Raw genomic sequence first — 18922 nt, 5'->3', positions numbered from 1 at the left:
GACAGAGGACTCAACTGTGCATATTTTACATATCAGCCAACACACAGCATCAGCTTTAGCCAACTGGAAACCTTTATCGCAATCCTTCCTTGCTGTAAGAACTCCAATTTCAAAGACCTGTTAACTGAGTTAATGTTTTATTTGCCATACCGCAATTTCCTTGTCACACAGGAATGCTCTCTCTCCCCTGCTTCTACCCTGACCAGCCCTCAAAACATAGTAGGAAAAGGACTGTGTAACCCCATATAACAAACAAACAAGCAGTTAAAAAAACTACCATTTGTCTAGAACAAAAGCAGGGAATTGACACATGGAAGCTCTCTGGCTTTGGATTCTGTAAGCAGGTTTTTTCACTCATTTTAAGATACCAAGAATTATCATTAGAGGGCACTGTTCCCCCCAGTAGAAAATGGGTTCTTTTCCTGATGTGGATAGCTCTTTCAGATGTGGTAAAAGTGCGTTTCCAGATAACTGAAATCCCAAAACTAGGCTACAGCTAGAACTCTGTTCTCACATTTCCTACTTTTTTCTATCAAAACCACTTCAAGAATGCATGGAATCTGCATGTCCAAATCCAAATGCACCAAGGCTAATGACTGAACCATTTCTGCACTGCAGGAGGTAAACAACCTCAAGATTGAATGCAAATTTATTTATTTTATCCTCTCATACCTACTTGTCCTACAAAATCCCCTTTAACAGAAACAGATTGTTAAGGGGGTGAGATGGAAGAGAATTAGTACTCACTCTTTGTGAAGACACATGACACCCATTCCTTCTGTTAAGTTCATAGCACATGTTTGAAACCCACATGCATGCACACAGCTACGTTTCATCTATGTGAGCAGATGCTCTTCAGCAGAACATTTCCATAGAAGAGCTGTAAAATAACTAAAATCTTCTGACATTCACACACTTCCCGTTATTGATACTTCCAGATAAGCAAATCAGCAGACACACTGCTGTTTCAGAGCACGTACAGCACTGATGAGAGAAAAGCCCCAGTTCTTTCTGGGAAAGGCATCAGATGTATTTTCTGGAGGTTTTCACTCTCCAAAACTCATCCATCCTGCTGGGCTTGCACTTGCTGATACAATTCCTGCATCTCTTGTCCCAGTCCAAACAAGTTTACCTCTCATTCTCCAGCATTGAAGAAACAAAAACAACCGAGGCAGGAATTTGAAGTGCCATACAGGAAAAAAATAAAGAGACTTCCTCCGAGAAGACTTACAGCACTAATACAGTTGTTAACATTCATTTTGAAAGGTGAGGGGTTGAAACGGTATGTTTATAGGCCTAGAATTTCAGCTTGGGATTTCTCTGCAAGCGTCCTGGGCTTAAGCAATATTATTTCAAGTAAATTAGATGAGGGAATTCTTTCTAGTGACTAACACTAGAGCAGATTTAATAAAACTAAAACTGCCCGTATGAGATAGAGGAATCCCATGGTACTATTACTCCAGACTGAAAACTACACCTCTTACCAATTCCCAGACAGCCAGCTATTCAGCTGACGCATGTATAATCCTTCTACTCAGCCCAAGGAAGTCAAACCAATATGTTTCAAACAAGAATTCTGACAGGCAGAACTCCTTGTAAGTGTTTAAAATAAATTAAAAAGTATCAATAGCAATTCTTTTACCAGACCCAACCAACTATGCGTATTGGGAAGGAATTCTAACCATTAAAATATTTGCTCTTATGACATTCAAATTAAACATATGCATGTTAGTAAGCCTGGAAGAGCACCACACTTATGCCTTTAATGATTGCTTTTACTTCCTTTTCCTATGGCTTACATTCTATAAGTGGTAGTGCTTGTGATCAGCTGGAATCTTTTCCATGTATCAGCAGGAGAACCGAGGTTTCCTGTTTATTACAACCACAGAGCTTCTCGACTCTTTAATTAAAGCTTTCTATGCGGGTTAAGAAAATCCAATGGCAGATCCTTTTGTTGGGCAGCAACCTGCCATGCAAACTGGAGAGAAAACATACAGCCACTGTACTGTTTATGATTAGTTCCCCAAAAACATGCAAGAAGTTTTGCTATGTGAAACAGTTTCTGATAGCAGTGAATTATTTACATACACTTGCATGTCTGATGACAAACCAGGATATAAAAACACAGCATGAAGGAGATGAAGGATGATTCTAAATAGAACAAGCTGGTTAGCAATGTACAAAGACTTCAAATTCTGTAAGTGAATTAACACTATGTTCAGTATTTTCTTAAACTTTTTCTCATTGAATAAGCCTTTATAGAAACTTTGAGAGGCTTTCCATTTTCTTGCTGTTCCAGTCTATAACCGTGATGTAGCAAGCAATTTGGAGAGTCATTTTTTTCAGGAGGGCAAGCCCAATCAACTCAGTGGAACCAAGCACAAGTAGAAAGCTGACTTCATACCTAAGCACTTCATGATCAGGAACTAAAAACCTACTCGACTAGAAAAAAACAGTCCCTTCTATTTTGTTTCTCTACTTGTCCATACAGATCTTTTCAAGTATTACTTCACCACTTCATTAAGTAATTAACAGAAATTACTACATGTCAGCATTAAGTTTAACTTTGTATGATACACATGCAAATGAAGTTTACTTCGCACTGACTTTTACAGCTAGAATCGCCTGTTGCTGTCTTGTAGCTACAAAATAGGCTCAAACATGATAAACTTGTGTTGCATTTGTCTTTACACCAGGGTGAAACGTAAATCCAAGCTGAAAAATGACAGAATAGACTATTCAGCCCATATCCCTGCCAGCACAGCTTTGAAACAGACTGCAAACTAGCCATAGTTCAGTGACAGAAGCCATCAGAATCGCACCTTTTTTCACTCAGTTGCAGGTTAGAGTTCGAAACTACATGGTTTTATAGATCTGGTCTGATTTGTACAGTCACCTTTCCTTCTTGCTTCCATCCAAAAGTGTGTTTAAAAACATACTAGCTGCATTAGCTTGTCATTACTTTGGTACAGTTATTCAAACACCTGGTATACATCCAAAGCCTTGAGCTGTACAGGTCTCCATATATATCCACAGCAGTAAGAGGGCAGCTACTCAGCTAGCCATAAGCTTCAAGCCTGCACTTGTCTATATCTCCCAAATGCCAGTTTCTTATCTTTAGCCATCAGCACCTACCCATCAAATGATAAAAATCAAAAACCCACAGCATAAGAATGGCAGGTTTATTATTATAACCCATGCGTCAGATTTAGAAACAGTGGTCCATGCGTTACACAATGGATGTGGATAGATTATCACATACCAAAATGGTACAATACAGTCTACTGATTTTGAAACCGGGATGACAAATCTTGCATACAACCAACACATTCTAAATGCCAGAAAAACGTCAATCAAACAAGCAATGATGAAGAAAGAAAAAGCAAAAAGTATGAAACTATTTGTCGTGAATGAGCAGAAAATCCTATGGGAGAAGTGAAGGATGGGTCTGAGTACACTCCTGAAGTCTGAAGGATACAACTGAACTGGAGCAACTGAGAAACAAACAAAAAACCCACCCCAAAGCACCCAACCAACCAAAACAAGCAACTGACTCATTTCAACCTCAGAAACCATTATTTGCAGAAATACACCAAGGAAAAGGGGAATTAGTTTTTCCCCTTAAAAGAACTCAAAACCCTCAAATCCACATCACTTCCCTTACACGATTATCAACAAGATAGCAGGGTGAAGAGGAATTACAGCAGAAGAAAAACAGGAGTGTTGTCCTGTCTTAAATTAAGGCTATATAAGGACCATTTTGACATATATTAAGCATGATTGGCCACCATCTGCTCCTAAAGCCATATACAGCAGCAAAGCTTAGAAAGGGACTGGAACTTTTTTCACTTTTTGCTATGTTTATAGTTTCAGTATTTGTGTTTTACAGCATCTCCAAAGAAGTTAAAGCTAACTATGCTGCTTGTCAGTTCTAACAAAGCAGAATGTTCACTCAAATCGAGCATGTTGGCGCACAGACATACCAGGCATTCATTGGTCAGTTGAAACAACATGATGTGACCACAGAAGCAGCACAGACATGATAGCTTACACTACTGCAACCTCAGAAGGTGCAGCAATGCAGGCAGAAATCATCCAAACTCATCCCACAAGGATGTGCACTCAGGGCTGTTCTCACAATTGTTTGCACAAGGCTGCAGTTTGGCTCAGTGAGCAGAAGATGCACGGCAAAATCTAGCAGGGGAAAAGAAAATCAATTGGGAGGAAACATTTATGATGCAGAAGGCTCTTAAAAGAGGAAACAGATCCAGAGGTGAAAAATCAGGGAGGTCAAGGGAGGACAAGGATGTCGAAAAAGGGACAACGGTCTTAAAGTAGCTCAAGTTGGGGGCCAAAGATGACAGGAAATACCCCGATGTTTATTTGTACACAGTCACCAAAGTTCCCATCATACAAACCAGCTCCTGCTGCTGTTTCAGAGGGGGATACATTTGGGAAGAGAAGAGGGAAGGAACATCTCTCACCTTACTTCCCCTCAAAGACAAACACGGAGCTGATGGTTTCTCACACACAAAGAAGCAATCCTAGTAGTTCTTTCACAGAAAAGCGGTTAAAATTCAATCAGAATGGATTTTAATGAAGCAAATGCCAAACAAGCACATCAACTTCTTAAAAACAACAGGACTCCAAAAGTTTAATTACAAATGAATTTTACAGGAAAAAAATTGGCATCTCAACAACTCCAAACACATTAATCCAAGTAATTTAATTCTGTTTTCACGTATTTTCTTAACATTTCTTTAAGCGATGAAAACATTTTATCCTGTTCCTCTCCTTGACACCAACGTTTTCATTTGTTTTCCACATCAGCAAACACTGAAAAACGTTAAACTGAAGTGACACTCAGAAACACCGGAAAGACAAAATCCATTTTCATAGGGTTGATCAGTGTAAATAAGAAGCATCTTAATGAGACAGAACATTAATTGGTGTATCAGCGGTAAGCAAGAAATTACTTTCCACACGTAGGTATAACACTGCCCTGCCTTCCTCGTGGGAAAAATCAAAACATTTGTCAACCTCCAATTAATAATACGATCTTCAGTCTCCCATCCTGGAATGCTTACATGCTACTCAACAGAACGATGCATTAGCAGTGTGCTGCAAGCTGATGGTTGTATTGAATTTATGGAAGCAGGGCGGCCTGCAGCCACCCATACCTTATTTACGGAATGTGTACGTGATAGGCTGGAAGTGCATCCTACCACACTACAGAACCATTTCTGGAACCTTTATGGGATGTATCAGTCACAGTCAGCTTTCGAATTTCATCAATCGCCTTTTGGCTATGCAGTCCATTTTGGCCACAATTAAATCCAAGCAAAACACCACTAACGCTACAAATCCAGACATGCACAGGAGAGGAAGGCATGAGTGTCTTCTGAAGACATGAATCCATACGATTTCTTCCCCACACAACATTTGTCATAGAGTCCACTAAAAAGTTCACATCAATAATCTGTTGGTCTCATCCACATTACAGAAAATAACGGAGGTCAATTCAGCAAATCAAGGTTCTTTTTTTTACGAAGTCTTGATAGTGAGCCTGAAGACAAGAGAAAGGAGTTTCCTCCAGAAGGGAAGACCTGAATAGACATGAAAATCCTTGCTGCTTGGCTACAGCAGGAAGTCCATGAGAAAGCGGAGACCTGACATACAAGGTGATGACCTGGAGATGGCTTCAGGCAAGCATGAAGTCTGCGCACGTCGCATGGGAAAAAAGAAACTGCTGTTTAATCTTCAAATACTTGCACGAAAGCAATCCTGACTGCAATGCACTCATGTAATAAAAGCAATCTCCAATTCGTAAATCCAGAAAGATTTCTGAAGGAGGAGCAAGATTGTCACATGGAAGAAAGCACGTTTCCATCATTACCATTAAGCTCACGGATGTCCAACAGGTGCTTAACCACAGTCTGAATTCAAAATATGACAGCAATCAAAAGGACAGCAAACGATTTGCATACATTAGTGCAAACAGTAGGTGCCATCTTGGACAAGAGGTGCAGCCATAGCTCAGAAAAATTAGTCTCCAGTGTGCCAAGTTCTACCTTATGCAAATAAAAGGTCGTTTGGGCCACACAGAAACATAATAAGCTGGATGCTATAGGCTTGACAGACTGCACTTCACCTGTACAAAAGTCAAAAAGCACTAACGTGCTGTAACACAACCATCATGGGTTGCTACGTGGGCCTAGCTGTCAATAACCATCTCTGCTATAATAATTCATGCAAGAATACATGTGCTGCTTCCAGGCACGCTGCTTTCCAGCACCAATTTCAGAAGAGCAGAAGAAAATGCAATTTTCCTGCCCACTTATCTTTATATAGAATATTACTCTCACCGTGAGATCATTCTCTCCAAAAGTAAGCAGACAACTAAATTAGAGTGAGCAACATATCAGAGCAAAGGCAAACTGTGTTTTGTGGTAGCCTAAAACGGAGATTTCTATTTTCCCAGCCAACTGCAAAAAGCTAACATTTCACTTTCTACCCTATCTCTGATCTACGCTGCAGTAAAACATTCCTCCCAAACATTTTCGAGAGATAACAGTGGGTCTGTGCAGAAGGGCAGGTTGCTGTGTGCAAGGGAGGTGCTGTAGGGAAACAAAGAAGTCCCTCTCCTGGTAGAATCGAGTCACAAAGTACCAATTGCAGCCAGTCTCACGCAAACTCATATTGTTGAAGTTGGAGGCTAACACAGAAAACAGAGTTCAGCTGAACATTAGCTTATGTAAACATGACAGGCAGGGGAGGACGAGACAGCGCACCAAGGAAGACTGCCCATTATAGTGAAGAACACAAGCGCTGCTATCCAGTACTGAAAGTATCAGATAAAAAGATGAAAACTAAAATGGAGAAAGGTAATTTCACAAGATAAACATGAGAACAAACTGAAAGACACTAGAAGACATGAAGCAGTATAACGCGAGTTGTTACTACAACACACAGGCTGACTTCATTTCACAGAGGTTTCATCTCCATAGTCAGCAAGTCCGCAGAACATATGCACCCTCACATCTAGCAGAATTAATAAGAAATTGAAGATTGCACAGAAGTTGCATGCACTTAAGGGTTTACATAGAGGACAGTTCCAGAATGTTTAGTGGGTGATATCCGTGGCTTCTTAAGACCTTTCAATGCATCTGTTTGTCCCACTGACAAACCACAAAGGCGGGGACCAGGACAAACCTGCAGTTCTGCCTCCCACCCCTAGTCTTTCCCTCATGGCTTCATATTCCACACTGGCCAAAGAAATTTTGTCAAGTATCACCAGATCACGAGACCTGCGGATGAAACAGAAAAATAAGCGTTAGAAGATGACAAGCTGTCAGGATTGAAGAGGACACTGTTGATACACTGGTTGATGCACCTCAAAACACAGTATTAAGTATTGCACTGAAGTCAACAGAGAGAACAATACCAGAATTCCCCCGGTTTTTGCAACTGTGAATTCCTGCTTCCACTCAGAGAACAGTGCTGAATATAAAAGCTTCCTCTTCCCCTCCCATATAATGCTTGCACAAAAAAATGCATCTTCACCACATAGTACAGAAAAGCAACAACAGTCACCAGCACAGTCAAATACTCTCTAAGAAAAGCACCTGAGCTACCAAAAAAAGCCATCTCCATTCTGCAAAGGACAGTTTTTCAAAGACTATCATCACGCTGGTATTGTTTCCATGAAATTGATTTGTAATGCGTCCCAACCTCCATCGCACCATTTGGTTGATAGAGACGACATTTAGAAGAATTAACATAATTTATATGCAAAGGGATAATGATGACAGTCTGCTGTTTCAATCCATCAGATGGCAGCTGAATCCTTCACAGCTTCTCCTCTCTCATGTGGAAGCCCTACTTTTCTTCTGGGTTTGCAACCCTAACAGCCAACCCTCTTCCATTCTAAGATATTGTCACAAAATAACTGCCAAGTGAGCAGCGGTGTGATAGCCCCATGAATTAGGAGACCACCAGAACCAGTTACATGAACAGATCTGTATAATGAAACTAGGTGATTATTAATTATAGTTTTAATTGCCTCAGTGTTTTGCTGCTGAAAGTAGGGGAAGTATCAGGGGGAGGGGGAAAGAGGAATGCAGTTTTTCTTTTTAATTATAAAGCCAGAAGGATTCTGAAGCAATGATTTTTTTTTCCCCTCAAACCAATTATAGCTAAATCCAGCTTAACCAAGAGGAAAATATTTGCATTTTTAGGAAACCAGAAAACATCCATTATTTAGGAAATAAGAATCCCCATGACATGAAAACCAAAGTCTAGATCTCAGTAGCCTTCAGATACACTTTTTCTGGCAAGGTGCTTAGAGGACAAACATTGATTCAGGGTCTGGCACACCCTTCTAATAACTCACTAATGAGAAACTGCTTTCCCTTTTATACACTCTGTAAAGCCTCCCCCCCATCCTCCACATCTCTTTCTGAGCTTATAACGCAGTTAGAAAACAGTATACAAAAATGAGGAGGTTGATGAGCTATTGAAAAATCCCAGGCATGGATCAACAAGCTGTTCCCCTTCACAAACAGCAGCAGTAAAGCCACTTTGTTCTGCTGGGAGCTCAGTCTTCCCTTAGAACTACAGTCCTTTCCATCTGGCTACCCTCTGGAAGGACAAGATCTTTCAGCTTAAGCCATGCTATAATGGGGAATGTGTAATTAGCTGCTCTACACAGTATCACAAAAGGTCAGAATCAGAATGGATGAAAAATCCTGTCTTTGTATTTACAGATGGTGTTACCTTGATTTATTTGCATTTCTGAACACCGTTAAAGACACACAGTTGATCTGACAAAGAATCCAGGTATGTACATAGGTAAAATAAAAACAGGCAAATTCCTAATAGCTGTCTGGTGCATTACAGGGTGTTGTAGTTGTAGCTGGGATGGAATTGTTTTCTTCAGAGCGACTGCTGTGATGCTGCTTTGGTTCTAGGAGAACACAACAGTGTTGATAGCTGCTACTAAGTGGTGCTGGGCAGAGCCAAGGCAATTCACAGCAAAAGGCCCTAAGAGCTGGGAGGGAGCAGAATTAGGACAGCTGACTCAAACTGACCACAGGGATGTTTCATACCACATGACATCATGCAGGAGGAGTTTGGCTCTTAGGCTGCTCAGAGGCTAGCTGGGCATTGGTCAGGGATGGCGAGCAACTGCTTGTGCATCATATACATTCATATTTAGTCAGTTATTATCCTTTTCTTTATCTTGGTGATAGTTTTACCTCAACTCATGAATTCTACTTTGCTTTTTTTTTCCTGACTCTCTTCCCCATCCCGCTGGGAAAGTGGGGGGGAGAGTCAGCAAATGACTGCGTGGTTTAACCCGGCAGGCAGCTAATGATCACAACATGGGGGTGGAGGGAAGTAAGAGTGCAAAATGCAAGGAAGCGTGGCAATTCAGAAAGGCTGATTTTTCTTTGTTGATTTGTTTTTCTCCTCTGTTCCTTATTACAATTTCCTAAGCTGCTGAACAGAAGCAAAAATGAAAAATCATGAGCTCAGAAATAATCTATGCATAAACCATATGGTCATTAATCTCAGCAAATGCTACATCAAGTCTGAGCCACACATCAGCACTTCACTGAGATACAAACCTTCCTAATCAGAAGAGTTTGACTACAGGTGCTGCCAACTTGTTAGTTGTAGTGCATTTTCAGTTTAGAATGGAGATCAGTTCACCTGCACCCTCTGAGGCAGACAAGATTCCCATGTGATCAGCAGATCAGATGATGAAAGAATGCAGAATTCTTGAGGTTTACTTTATTCGGGAAGCTCCTCATCTTCTAACCTATCTAACCCTATCACGAAAATTTAAATGTCATTTCCCCCCCCCCTTTTTTTTTTTACAGCATTCTGTCAAAGTCCTTATTCGCCTTACAGAAATGCACTGAATAACTGGACAAAAGAGCTAATTATGCCATTATAGAAAGCTCTTGGAGAATTGAATTTAAGAGCCCTTCAGTGCTGTTGAATAGTTTCAGCTCCATTTGACTTTCATTAAGTTAACCCACTCCTACAGCATTGAGGAAAAAAAAAATATGATCGTAAAATACAGTAATCAGCACAAGAATCAGTGTCGGAACAAATGCTAGCAGTACAGAGCAGAAGGCAAGCAAAAGCAGCCAAGCAGTAAGCAAGCACTGACCTGGTCACTAGCGTTCAAGTCTGTTTACCACATCCCGGACTGTGGCTATGAGGTTCTCGTTCTCCTGTGGGTTAGCCATAATAATGCCGTGCAGCCTATTCATGTAGGAATCAATAGTTTCCATTGTGGGTGTTTCCCCGCTACCTATTGTTAACACAGCATAAGGAGCCAGTGAGTACTTGGATGACTGCAGCACTTCAAAAATTAGAACTGTTAAAGGCAACATGTCAACTGCCACAGGGCTGCTTTTGCCATGCACCACCTCTTATGACAGATTCAATAGAGCAGTATGTCCTAACTCCAAGGTGAGTAGTTCCAAGCATACTGGGACTAACAAAGCTGGGCTTTCTTCGGTTAAGGTCCCAGAGCTAATTACAACGCTCTTTCAGCTGGGCATTCAGAGCATCTAAGCAGATTCCCTGGTATATGACAGAACAGGTACAGCCCCTCTTTTAAATCAAGCAATCTGTATATCCTGTCTTTTCCATTTAGTAACTTCTTCCACAGACAAGTGAAAGGGAGCAAAGTCTAAATGTCTTACTTAATTAGGAATAAAAGAATAAGAGTAGTAAGAAAAAAAACCACGCTGGAATTAAGCGCTGGTAATAAGCCTTCCCCTGTATGCATCTGATGATTCCAGAATCCAATACAACAAAAACTCTGGAACAGCCAATAGCACAGAATTACAACAGCTGGCCACTTGCTGTGAATTCACACAAATATATAAACACTAGCAATTAAATTTTAACTTGTGCAGAGAGCCCTAAGAATAACCTCAGTGTTACCTGGTAGCGGGACTCCGGCAAAGCTGGTTGTGAGTGCTTGCCGTAAGGTCTCCAAATGCTGCTGCAGCACTGTGTTGCGGCTACGCTCCTGTATTACATCCACCTCCAATTTCTCCACTGCTGTACGCATACTCTCGACGTGCTTCTGCAGGGCAGCATTCCTCTCCTCAAACTCCATGTTGGATTTACGCAGCTGTCGCAGCTCGGCTTCACGTGCTGTAGATATCAAACCGTTGTCAAGAAAACAACTGTGATTGGCAGGCAATGAGGTAGGCTATTCTGGAGTGTTCAACTGATGATTAAAGACTGTACAGTTTTAGGTTGCAGACAAAAAAGCAACATACCAAGGAGTGCAAAGAAGTGCCAAAATAACACCCAAGTAGTAAAACAGCACCCGTTTTATCTGTCACTAAAAATTAAGACATGCAAAGCATAAGAATACAAGTGAATAGCACAACTGATTAGAAAGGAAGGCTGTAAGAATGATTTCAGATGCATTCAGTGTGACGTATCTTAGCAGCAGCACTAAGAGGCCTAGAGACAAGATAACAGATATAAGAATACGATTCTATTGATCATCGGGAAGAGTATCTCAATTTGTAGTCTGTTCAGTTAAGAAAAAGCCTCCAGGAACTCTGGCAAAAACATCCTCAACTCTCACTACGTGCAGCTGCCAAAACCAAGTAAAGTAACAGAAAATGAGCCAGTGGAGTCTTCCATGTGTCAAGGAAAACAAAATACTGCTAACCAGCCTGAATTATCAGCAAGCTATGTCTTGGGTATTTCTTTCTCCTACAGAACAGCAGCTCCAGCTTGGAATAGTTGGAATAATGACAAACAGAATTCAAACATTAGCACCATTCTCCAGAAAGGGCGGTTTCAAAAGACAAAGCCAAGAACAACCTCTGCTGCAGCCACTGTGTTTGTACAGGGGTAAAGTATTATCAGAAACATTAACCAACTATACCCAGGTCATTATTTAGCTGAGGCAGGACAGCACAAGGGCTCTTCAAGTTGACAGCACACAGCAAGAACTCTGGAAAACATGAAGATCCTGCAAAAGCTTAACTTACCTTTACTATGATTCAGAAATTCTTCTGTGAATATTGGGATATCAAAAACAGATCTCTCTTTTGTGTCTGCTTCTTTCTATGGAGAAGAGAGTAATACTGCTCATGATCAGGAATGAATAAAACAGTTTTAAGCAAGAAAACAGAAAGAGAAGGGAAACAAAAAGCAGAGGCAGATAAACAATTAGGGAAATTATGTCCACTAAGTAACATTGACAGCTTTGAAACTTGGTGAAAACACCTGAGACATCCATTTGAGATTATTTATCCCTATCATTGCTACCCATACGCAAAGATGTACTGCCTTGGCTCAGCACTGGTTCCTGGAGGATAGAAAGAAGAAGAGAGGGTGCTTTGAAAAAGACAGGGCATTCTGCCTGCAGCTCTGCAGGATAAGATAAAGGTTCCTCAGGTAAAATAAATAAGTAAATAAATAGATAAAACTCCTCAGCTTCCGAAAGGCAACAAAAATTTCTACTGAACAAAAGAACAAGAATGAAAGTCATCAGCGCTTTCCCATTACAGGATTTATTACACAACATGAAGATCCTCTTGAGAGCTGAGAAACACTTCAGCCTCTCTGAGGTTCACTCAAGATTAAAATCAAAGTTCTGATTACCTCATATTAAAATACACAGCCTGTTCAGGCTGCATGTCATTTTGCCTCCCCCCAGATTAAAAAGACAATCAAAACTGTTTCAATCTTTTGCCTTAAACAAGAGTATCAACTAGTGATACCATTCTCACCTACTGATTAAAACTGAGGTTGATCTTTAACAAAGCAGACAAAGATTTTAGAGAACTGTGATGTATTGTAAAGAGAAAGTTGAGATTTGAGGGGCTTTAAACCCATCCTTCCTTATACAGTCAGGTGCAAAGTAAGGTACAGATATCATAGATATGCTACTACATAATAAATGTTCTCTCGTCAGAGTACTGTTTTCTGCTTGCGTGCTCACACTGTAACAGCCATTTGCCTGTCTTCAAGGTCTGTAGATCCAACCTGGTCTAACGGACATGAAGTGAGAAGAAATCATTGAGATCTTCTTAGTAAGACGTCTAACTGATTACATGAACTTAGATCTACCCAACCCAAGGCAAACAGCCTGAGAAAAGCAGCAATAGCATAACAACAGAGAACAATAACAATGGTTCTATCACTGCCCATCTTAATTAATAGTTGTTTTATACATTGATGTATGTCATGTTTATGAATCTAGGATTTGAAGGAAGACAAATGTCCTATCCCAAACCAATAGGTGAGCATTCTGAGGTTTCTCCATGCTTTTCATGGTTACACCTGCATTTTAGAAGTTGATTCTTACCTTCCTAAGCCTCATCCTCTTGTTGCTCTTATTGTCATTAATACTACTTACATGAATTGTTCACTGCAATTCTTTTTGGAGGTCACCTCCATACATAATATTTATAATGAAGATTTCCAGAAATTAAATCATGATCATCTGAGTGAAGCAAGGGGAAAATGAAAGTTTTCCATGACTTTAAGGTTGTTATATAGCCTCAAGATGTAATTTCATCAGATCCTATCTATTAATCACAGAGATAATAGCCAATGCTGATAAAGTAGCAAGACAAGAAAGCTTTAGTCTTGCTCCAGTAACAACTTTAGTGAACGTCTACTTCTAAAAGCAATCTAAATCTTTTTTGACTCATTCTTTGCACATGGAAGATTGTACTATTTAACTACCTGCATAAGAATGAAAGGAAAAAAAGGCATATCAGAAAAGCTGGGGACTGTGCACTTCTACATATTAATGCAAGTACTGCCTATAAGAGTTAATCAAAACCACCAAAAACATGCTACCAAAGCACTTTCCACAACATGAAACTTATTTCCTTTAAAGTAGATGAGACCAGTAGTTGCCTCTCAGCAGTGCACATCCTTGTCACTATTGTAATGAATGCATTAAAAAGCAACTTGATAGCTTTCCCAAGGCAAAAGAAAAAAAAAAACCAAAAACCTCAAAGGAAAAACAGATCTTTCAAAACAGCCTACTGCTCAGAAAGGAAATGGAGAGGCTGTGCATGAATAGGATTTTTCATTGTTTTTGTTTGCATTTACTGAAAACCAAGCAAGAAGTTCTGTTGCCCTAGAAATTCCAGTTGCATTTCTCTGCAGTTTTGAGAGAAAGTTTAAGTATTGCAAGAGGAGAGAGACAACAGTCAGCCAAGACCCAGGTTTGTGATAGTTCTCACCATGTATAGACACTTCATCTACAGACATTCATTACTCTTTTCCAGTATTTCCATATGCAAAGTGTGTGTGGGAGGTGGTGGGAGGCAGGAGTTTTGCGAGACATCTCCCAGTGATTTGGTTATGTTATTTTCCTCTCAAGGAAGCCACAGCACTCATGTTGCTGCAGAAAAAATCAGTACCTCAAAGCAACAACCTACAGGGGTAAAGCTGGAAGGCTTATCTAGGTTGCAAGCTTTGTGTCAATTTTACCTCAGTTTCCAATTTAAGAGAATATGGGGGAAGTTACAGCTCTTTCTGCTTTGAAAAATTCCATAGTAACAATTTTGCACGTTCAGCCTGTAACACAGCAGATACTCATGTACAGAAGGAAGAGGTTTACCTCATGATCATGGACTGGCTGCCTTGCTCCATCTGAAAAAGACAAAGGAAATCCTTTAGAATACTTAAGATTTGAGCAAATCACCAAAAGTTAAAGCAATTGCACGAGAGGTAAAGAGGAAACTTGTGCAACTTCCCTAACAAGTCACACAGAACCTGGGTCTAAATGTGGATGCTTTTAATGCACATCCTCCCACAAAATCTAGATACAGTTAATTCTACATGAATAATCACTTCAGACACAGTAGAGGCCAAAGCCATAGAAAAAACACTTCTTCAGTGACAAGCTTCATGCAAATGTCTGGCTACATGTCCAGCTGGGAATCTTCTCTTCTAGCTAGGCATACATTTTTGTTTTGATCAATACCTTGTCGGTGTGATTTGCCTTTTTGTCTGTCCTGTGCTTTCCTGCTAAAGACTTTGTAGGCTTCGGTCTTCTGATACTGCTCCAGTTCTCGCATGTAACGCTCCTTATCTCTGTCTGCTTCGTCAAGGTATCGCTGAAACAGAAAAGTCCAAGAGGTTCAGGGAGTTTCCTCCCCTTCTGGAGGAAGGGAAGAAAAACAACTTGTTGGAGGAAGTGCTGATCCATCTCACTGACTCAAACAGGAAAAGGAGTGAAGAAATGAGAATGTGTGAGATGCAAAGGGTTAAAGTTCCTGGATAAAATTTACCGTACTCTGCCATCCCTTTTTGCTGTTGTTTTGTTGAGATGACCTGCTGCTAAGGCCACTCAGTTCAACAGAATTACACACCTACACATTATAAAATAAAAGCTTAAGGACTGCCTGTCTGTGGTCAGGATTAAATGCAATCAAATAAGAACGCATTATTAACAGATCATGGTTTAAGGTTCAGAAGGGTAACACTGAGGTTCCAGTACACCTGTTTTCACGCTCTCAGCAGACAAAAGCAGTACCATTCTACAACCTCACACCTCACCCTTCGTCTGAGAAGCGAATAAAGCAAGTGGTTATCAGCAAAGCACAAGCCTGCAAGGATTTATCAATTTAAGCCACCTGTATTTAGGCTAAGAAAATTAATTCTTTTCTGGCTTGCAGATGTTTCACAGATCTGCATAACGGAAGGAGCTTAACTAGAGAACTGTTTAGGGGAACAAATGAACAGAATACCATTTAAGGAGAAGTCACAATTCTTATTTAGTGGGATCCTTTCAAGAAATAGCTGCTTCCCAAACCCTCCCCTCTTCAGGAGTTTAAAATTCAATGGAAGCACTGAATCAGAGCCAAACTGAGTCACATGCTATGACTTGCATTATCATGAAATCATCATGGCAATTTACTTAACAATTACATATTCCATGCATTTGGAATATTGACCCTGCTGAGGCGATAGTTAATGTCCTGGATTAGGGTGCTGATGCTGGGCTTGCATTGCTTTTGGCCACTGAACTCTTCCACATAACCTTAATTCCTTTCTTCCACCTCCAGCAGGGTGACTGCTGAAAGAGCACAGTAACTGAGTTAAATTTCTCCTCTTGCATTTTGGAACAGCATGTTCTGTTACACTACCTGTAAGCAGATGTCATGCTTTTCTGGTACGGGTTTGTACACCTCGTAACGTAACATTGTACATCTCATAACAACAAGAGTGCAGGGTTTCTGAAGCAGCAGAGGGTTTCTGAAGCAGCCCTTGCTGTCTTAATTTAAATAATGGCCTCTGACATGAAAGTGCATGTGAAGCAAAGGTATGGAATTGAATTCCTCCTCCATCAGGAAAAAGTGGCATCAACTGACATTCATCATGCTTGCCAAGCACTGATGAAGACTGAACAGCGGATGGAAGGAGAGTGATGCAGTGGGTGGTGAGCTTCATTTCAGCAGCAACACTGTCACAGCAGCTTTGAAACAGTGGGTCACCTCCACTGGTGCCGATCTGTACAAGCGCAGCATGAAGGCTCTCGTTCATCACTGATGAAAATGTACAGCCAGTGGTTGTGACAATGTTGAAAAAGACTTTAGTAGCTGAAAATCTGCTCTACCAAATAGTGTCATTGTGTTCTTTGTATCTGTTGTAGTTACCAAGGAAATACACAGGAGGCATTACTTTCAGAGCAACCCATGTACATTGGTACACATACATTTCTGATGGCTTTGGAAGCTGGCGGGCCTCAGTTGTATCTGAGTCAGGTACAACACAAGTTTATTTAGATGAACTGCATCAGCAATGGAATGTCTCAGTAGAATACTTGCCACTGCTCTGAATATATTCTTGTATTATCCAGAGGACAGAGTTCTCTTCAAGCCACACCTGAATGAGACATTATGGCCTTATCAGGGTTTGTTATGTAAACTCTGGAGGATCTGTGCCCCTTATTTTGAAGAACATTCCTAAACTCAAGCTTAATCAAAATCCAACGGTTAACCTCCTCCCTAAACAACACTATTTTCATTTAACAGCAATCACATTCCAACAAGGAAAAGGGAGTTTAACGATACCCGTTTCTCCTCAGGAGGAAGTTTGCTCCACTCGTTGCCCAGCATCCTGGTGATCTCTGGGAAAGGGACTTCGGGCCTCTTCGCTCGAAGCTGCTCCCTACGCTCATTCATGAATCGCACGTACCCTGTTAGGGGGGACTTGGGGGCATTGCTGTCCCTAAGAGGTTTCTTCCTCTTTCTCCCTTTAGCCCAGCCTCCTCGTTTAGTTCTTTGCTGCTGCAAAATGGAAATGAATGAAAATTCAGATTGCAAGAAAGAAGAATTACCACCACAGGAAGGAATAAATATTCATTTCTCGAACATTTTCATCAGGAGTATATTGCTGCAATACATCCTTGGCCACGGATATTCTTCAGTAAGTTTCAAGTCTTATCTTAGAGCAATTCTGACTTTCCTCTAAGCAAAGCCAGGCAAGAAGTCTGACTATAAGAAGTCGTGCATCACCCTTGGTCCAGTGGGACAACACAGTAATAACTGTATCAATTTTTACTACAAAACTAAAAGGAGCAATAACTCCTGAAACTATCACTCTCTCTGATGCAACTGCAAGTATTTTATCTTTAATTTTTGATCTAGCTCACAATTCCCCCCCCAGCTGTCCCCAGACACTTGCCTCTATATCATGTTAGAAGAGTCACTGCAATAGCTGATAGTTGTAAACTATGTAGCTGTTTTGCACCTTCCCAAGTTTTTGCCTTTGTGCATTGCGTGCCCAAAATGCGGGTGACAGAACAGTATGTAGGTTTTTGTATTCCAGTCTACTCTCTAGGCTTTCTTTTCCAGTAACCAGCACCAATAAAGAGATGAACAAACTCAAAGGAAGGAACACTACGATCTTCCTGTGGTGCACAGTTCAAAAGAATCACATAATTATCACTCATTCTCCTGGCTTCATATCATCAGTACAGTAATCTCTGGACAGCACTATTTTTCTTATACTATGCACAAAAAACTATTTCAGTCCTTCTAATCTCTTCCCAAATCAACACATTCCTGCTGTCCTGTCAGTTTTAGTTCCCTTTCTGGAATTTTAGCACTTCCTTAAAGAGGAGAACCTCACAGCTGAGGACAGACTACAAGGAGAAATATCAAATGCGTCTATCAAAATACCAAAACCACTTTCATGTCAAGTTTCAGTTCCTTCATGATTTACTCATCAAGTCTCAGTGTGGGGCAGTACACATGCTGCAGCCTCAAGAAGTAAGCATAATGCTTTCCAAGACATCAGTTACTCACGGATGAGTGTAGCAGTCTCAGTTTTCTGCCCCGCAACAGAGGAAATAAATTGTGGCAGTGGAGCATACAGCTTTCACCAACAGCAGGGGCAGAACCACTTCTGGGGCCCATACTGGCTAAAACAGACACCTGAAATGCCCTGAGTGCCATTATGCAACAGCAGAGACATAACGAGGGAGAACCACAAGATGAAAATGGCATACAGATATACAGATGACCATTTGCAATCCTACCACAAAAATAATCAGGTGAGACAAGCTAATGACAGAACTGCAAATCACTATTATTTCACCTCACCTCCTCCTCAGGCTTCTGCTCAGTGTTTTCAGCAGTGTTAGTGGACTCATTTTGCAGCTGCTGAACCTGGGACAAATCCTCCACCAAATCTGGGTTATTCACAGGCTGTGAAGTTCCACCAGTGAACGAACTCTCAGAATGAGCTAATCTGAAAAAGCACATAATAGCAAAAGAAAAAAAAATAATCATCATATTGCTAAATCACTTCCTCCCTAATCTTCTAAAACATTCAAAAACATTGCAAATATATTCAGTTCTGATGCTGTGGTGAAAAAGATTTCAAAAAAGTCACTTTTGAA

General features: G+C 40.6%; 1 protein-coding gene across 5 annotated transcripts in view; it reads right to left on the bottom strand.

Moving 5' to 3' along the window:
- Positions 1-3165: 3165 nt before the first annotated feature.
- HMG20A (high mobility group 20A) overlaps positions 3166-18922 on the bottom strand; it is a 37645-nt gene continuing 21888 nt past the window's right edge. For 4 of the 5 annotated variants that reach the window (XM_072345383.1, XM_072345381.1, XM_072345380.1 and 1 more), the window contains 8 exons: positions 18624-18771; positions 17091-17306; positions 14999-15131; positions 14633-14664; positions 12039-12114; positions 10966-11181; positions 10181-10324; positions 3169-7307 (listed from right to left, as the gene is read on the bottom strand). In XM_072345383.1, coding sequence (XP_072201484.1) covers positions 10188-10324; positions 10966-11181; positions 12039-12114; positions 14633-14664; positions 14999-15131; positions 17091-17306; positions 18624-18771 — 958 coding nt within the window. In that variant the 3' untranslated portion in view covers positions 3169-7307; positions 10181-10187. Of the gene's footprint in view, positions 7308-10180; positions 10325-10965; positions 11182-12038; positions 12115-14632; positions 14665-14998; positions 15132-17090; positions 17307-18623; positions 18772-18922 lie in introns of all 5 variants that reach the window. The other variant, XM_072345379.1, reaches the window with a different exon arrangement.

This window comes from Excalfactoria chinensis, chromosome 10 (assembly GCF_039878825.1).
Source record: "Excalfactoria chinensis isolate bCotChi1 chromosome 10, bCotChi1.hap2, whole genome shotgun sequence".
NCBI classification, from domain to species: Eukaryota; Metazoa; Chordata; class Aves; order Galliformes; family Phasianidae; genus Excalfactoria; species Excalfactoria chinensis.
Note: the sequence above shows the minus strand (reverse complement) of the source record. Positions and strands in the feature narration are given on the sequence as shown.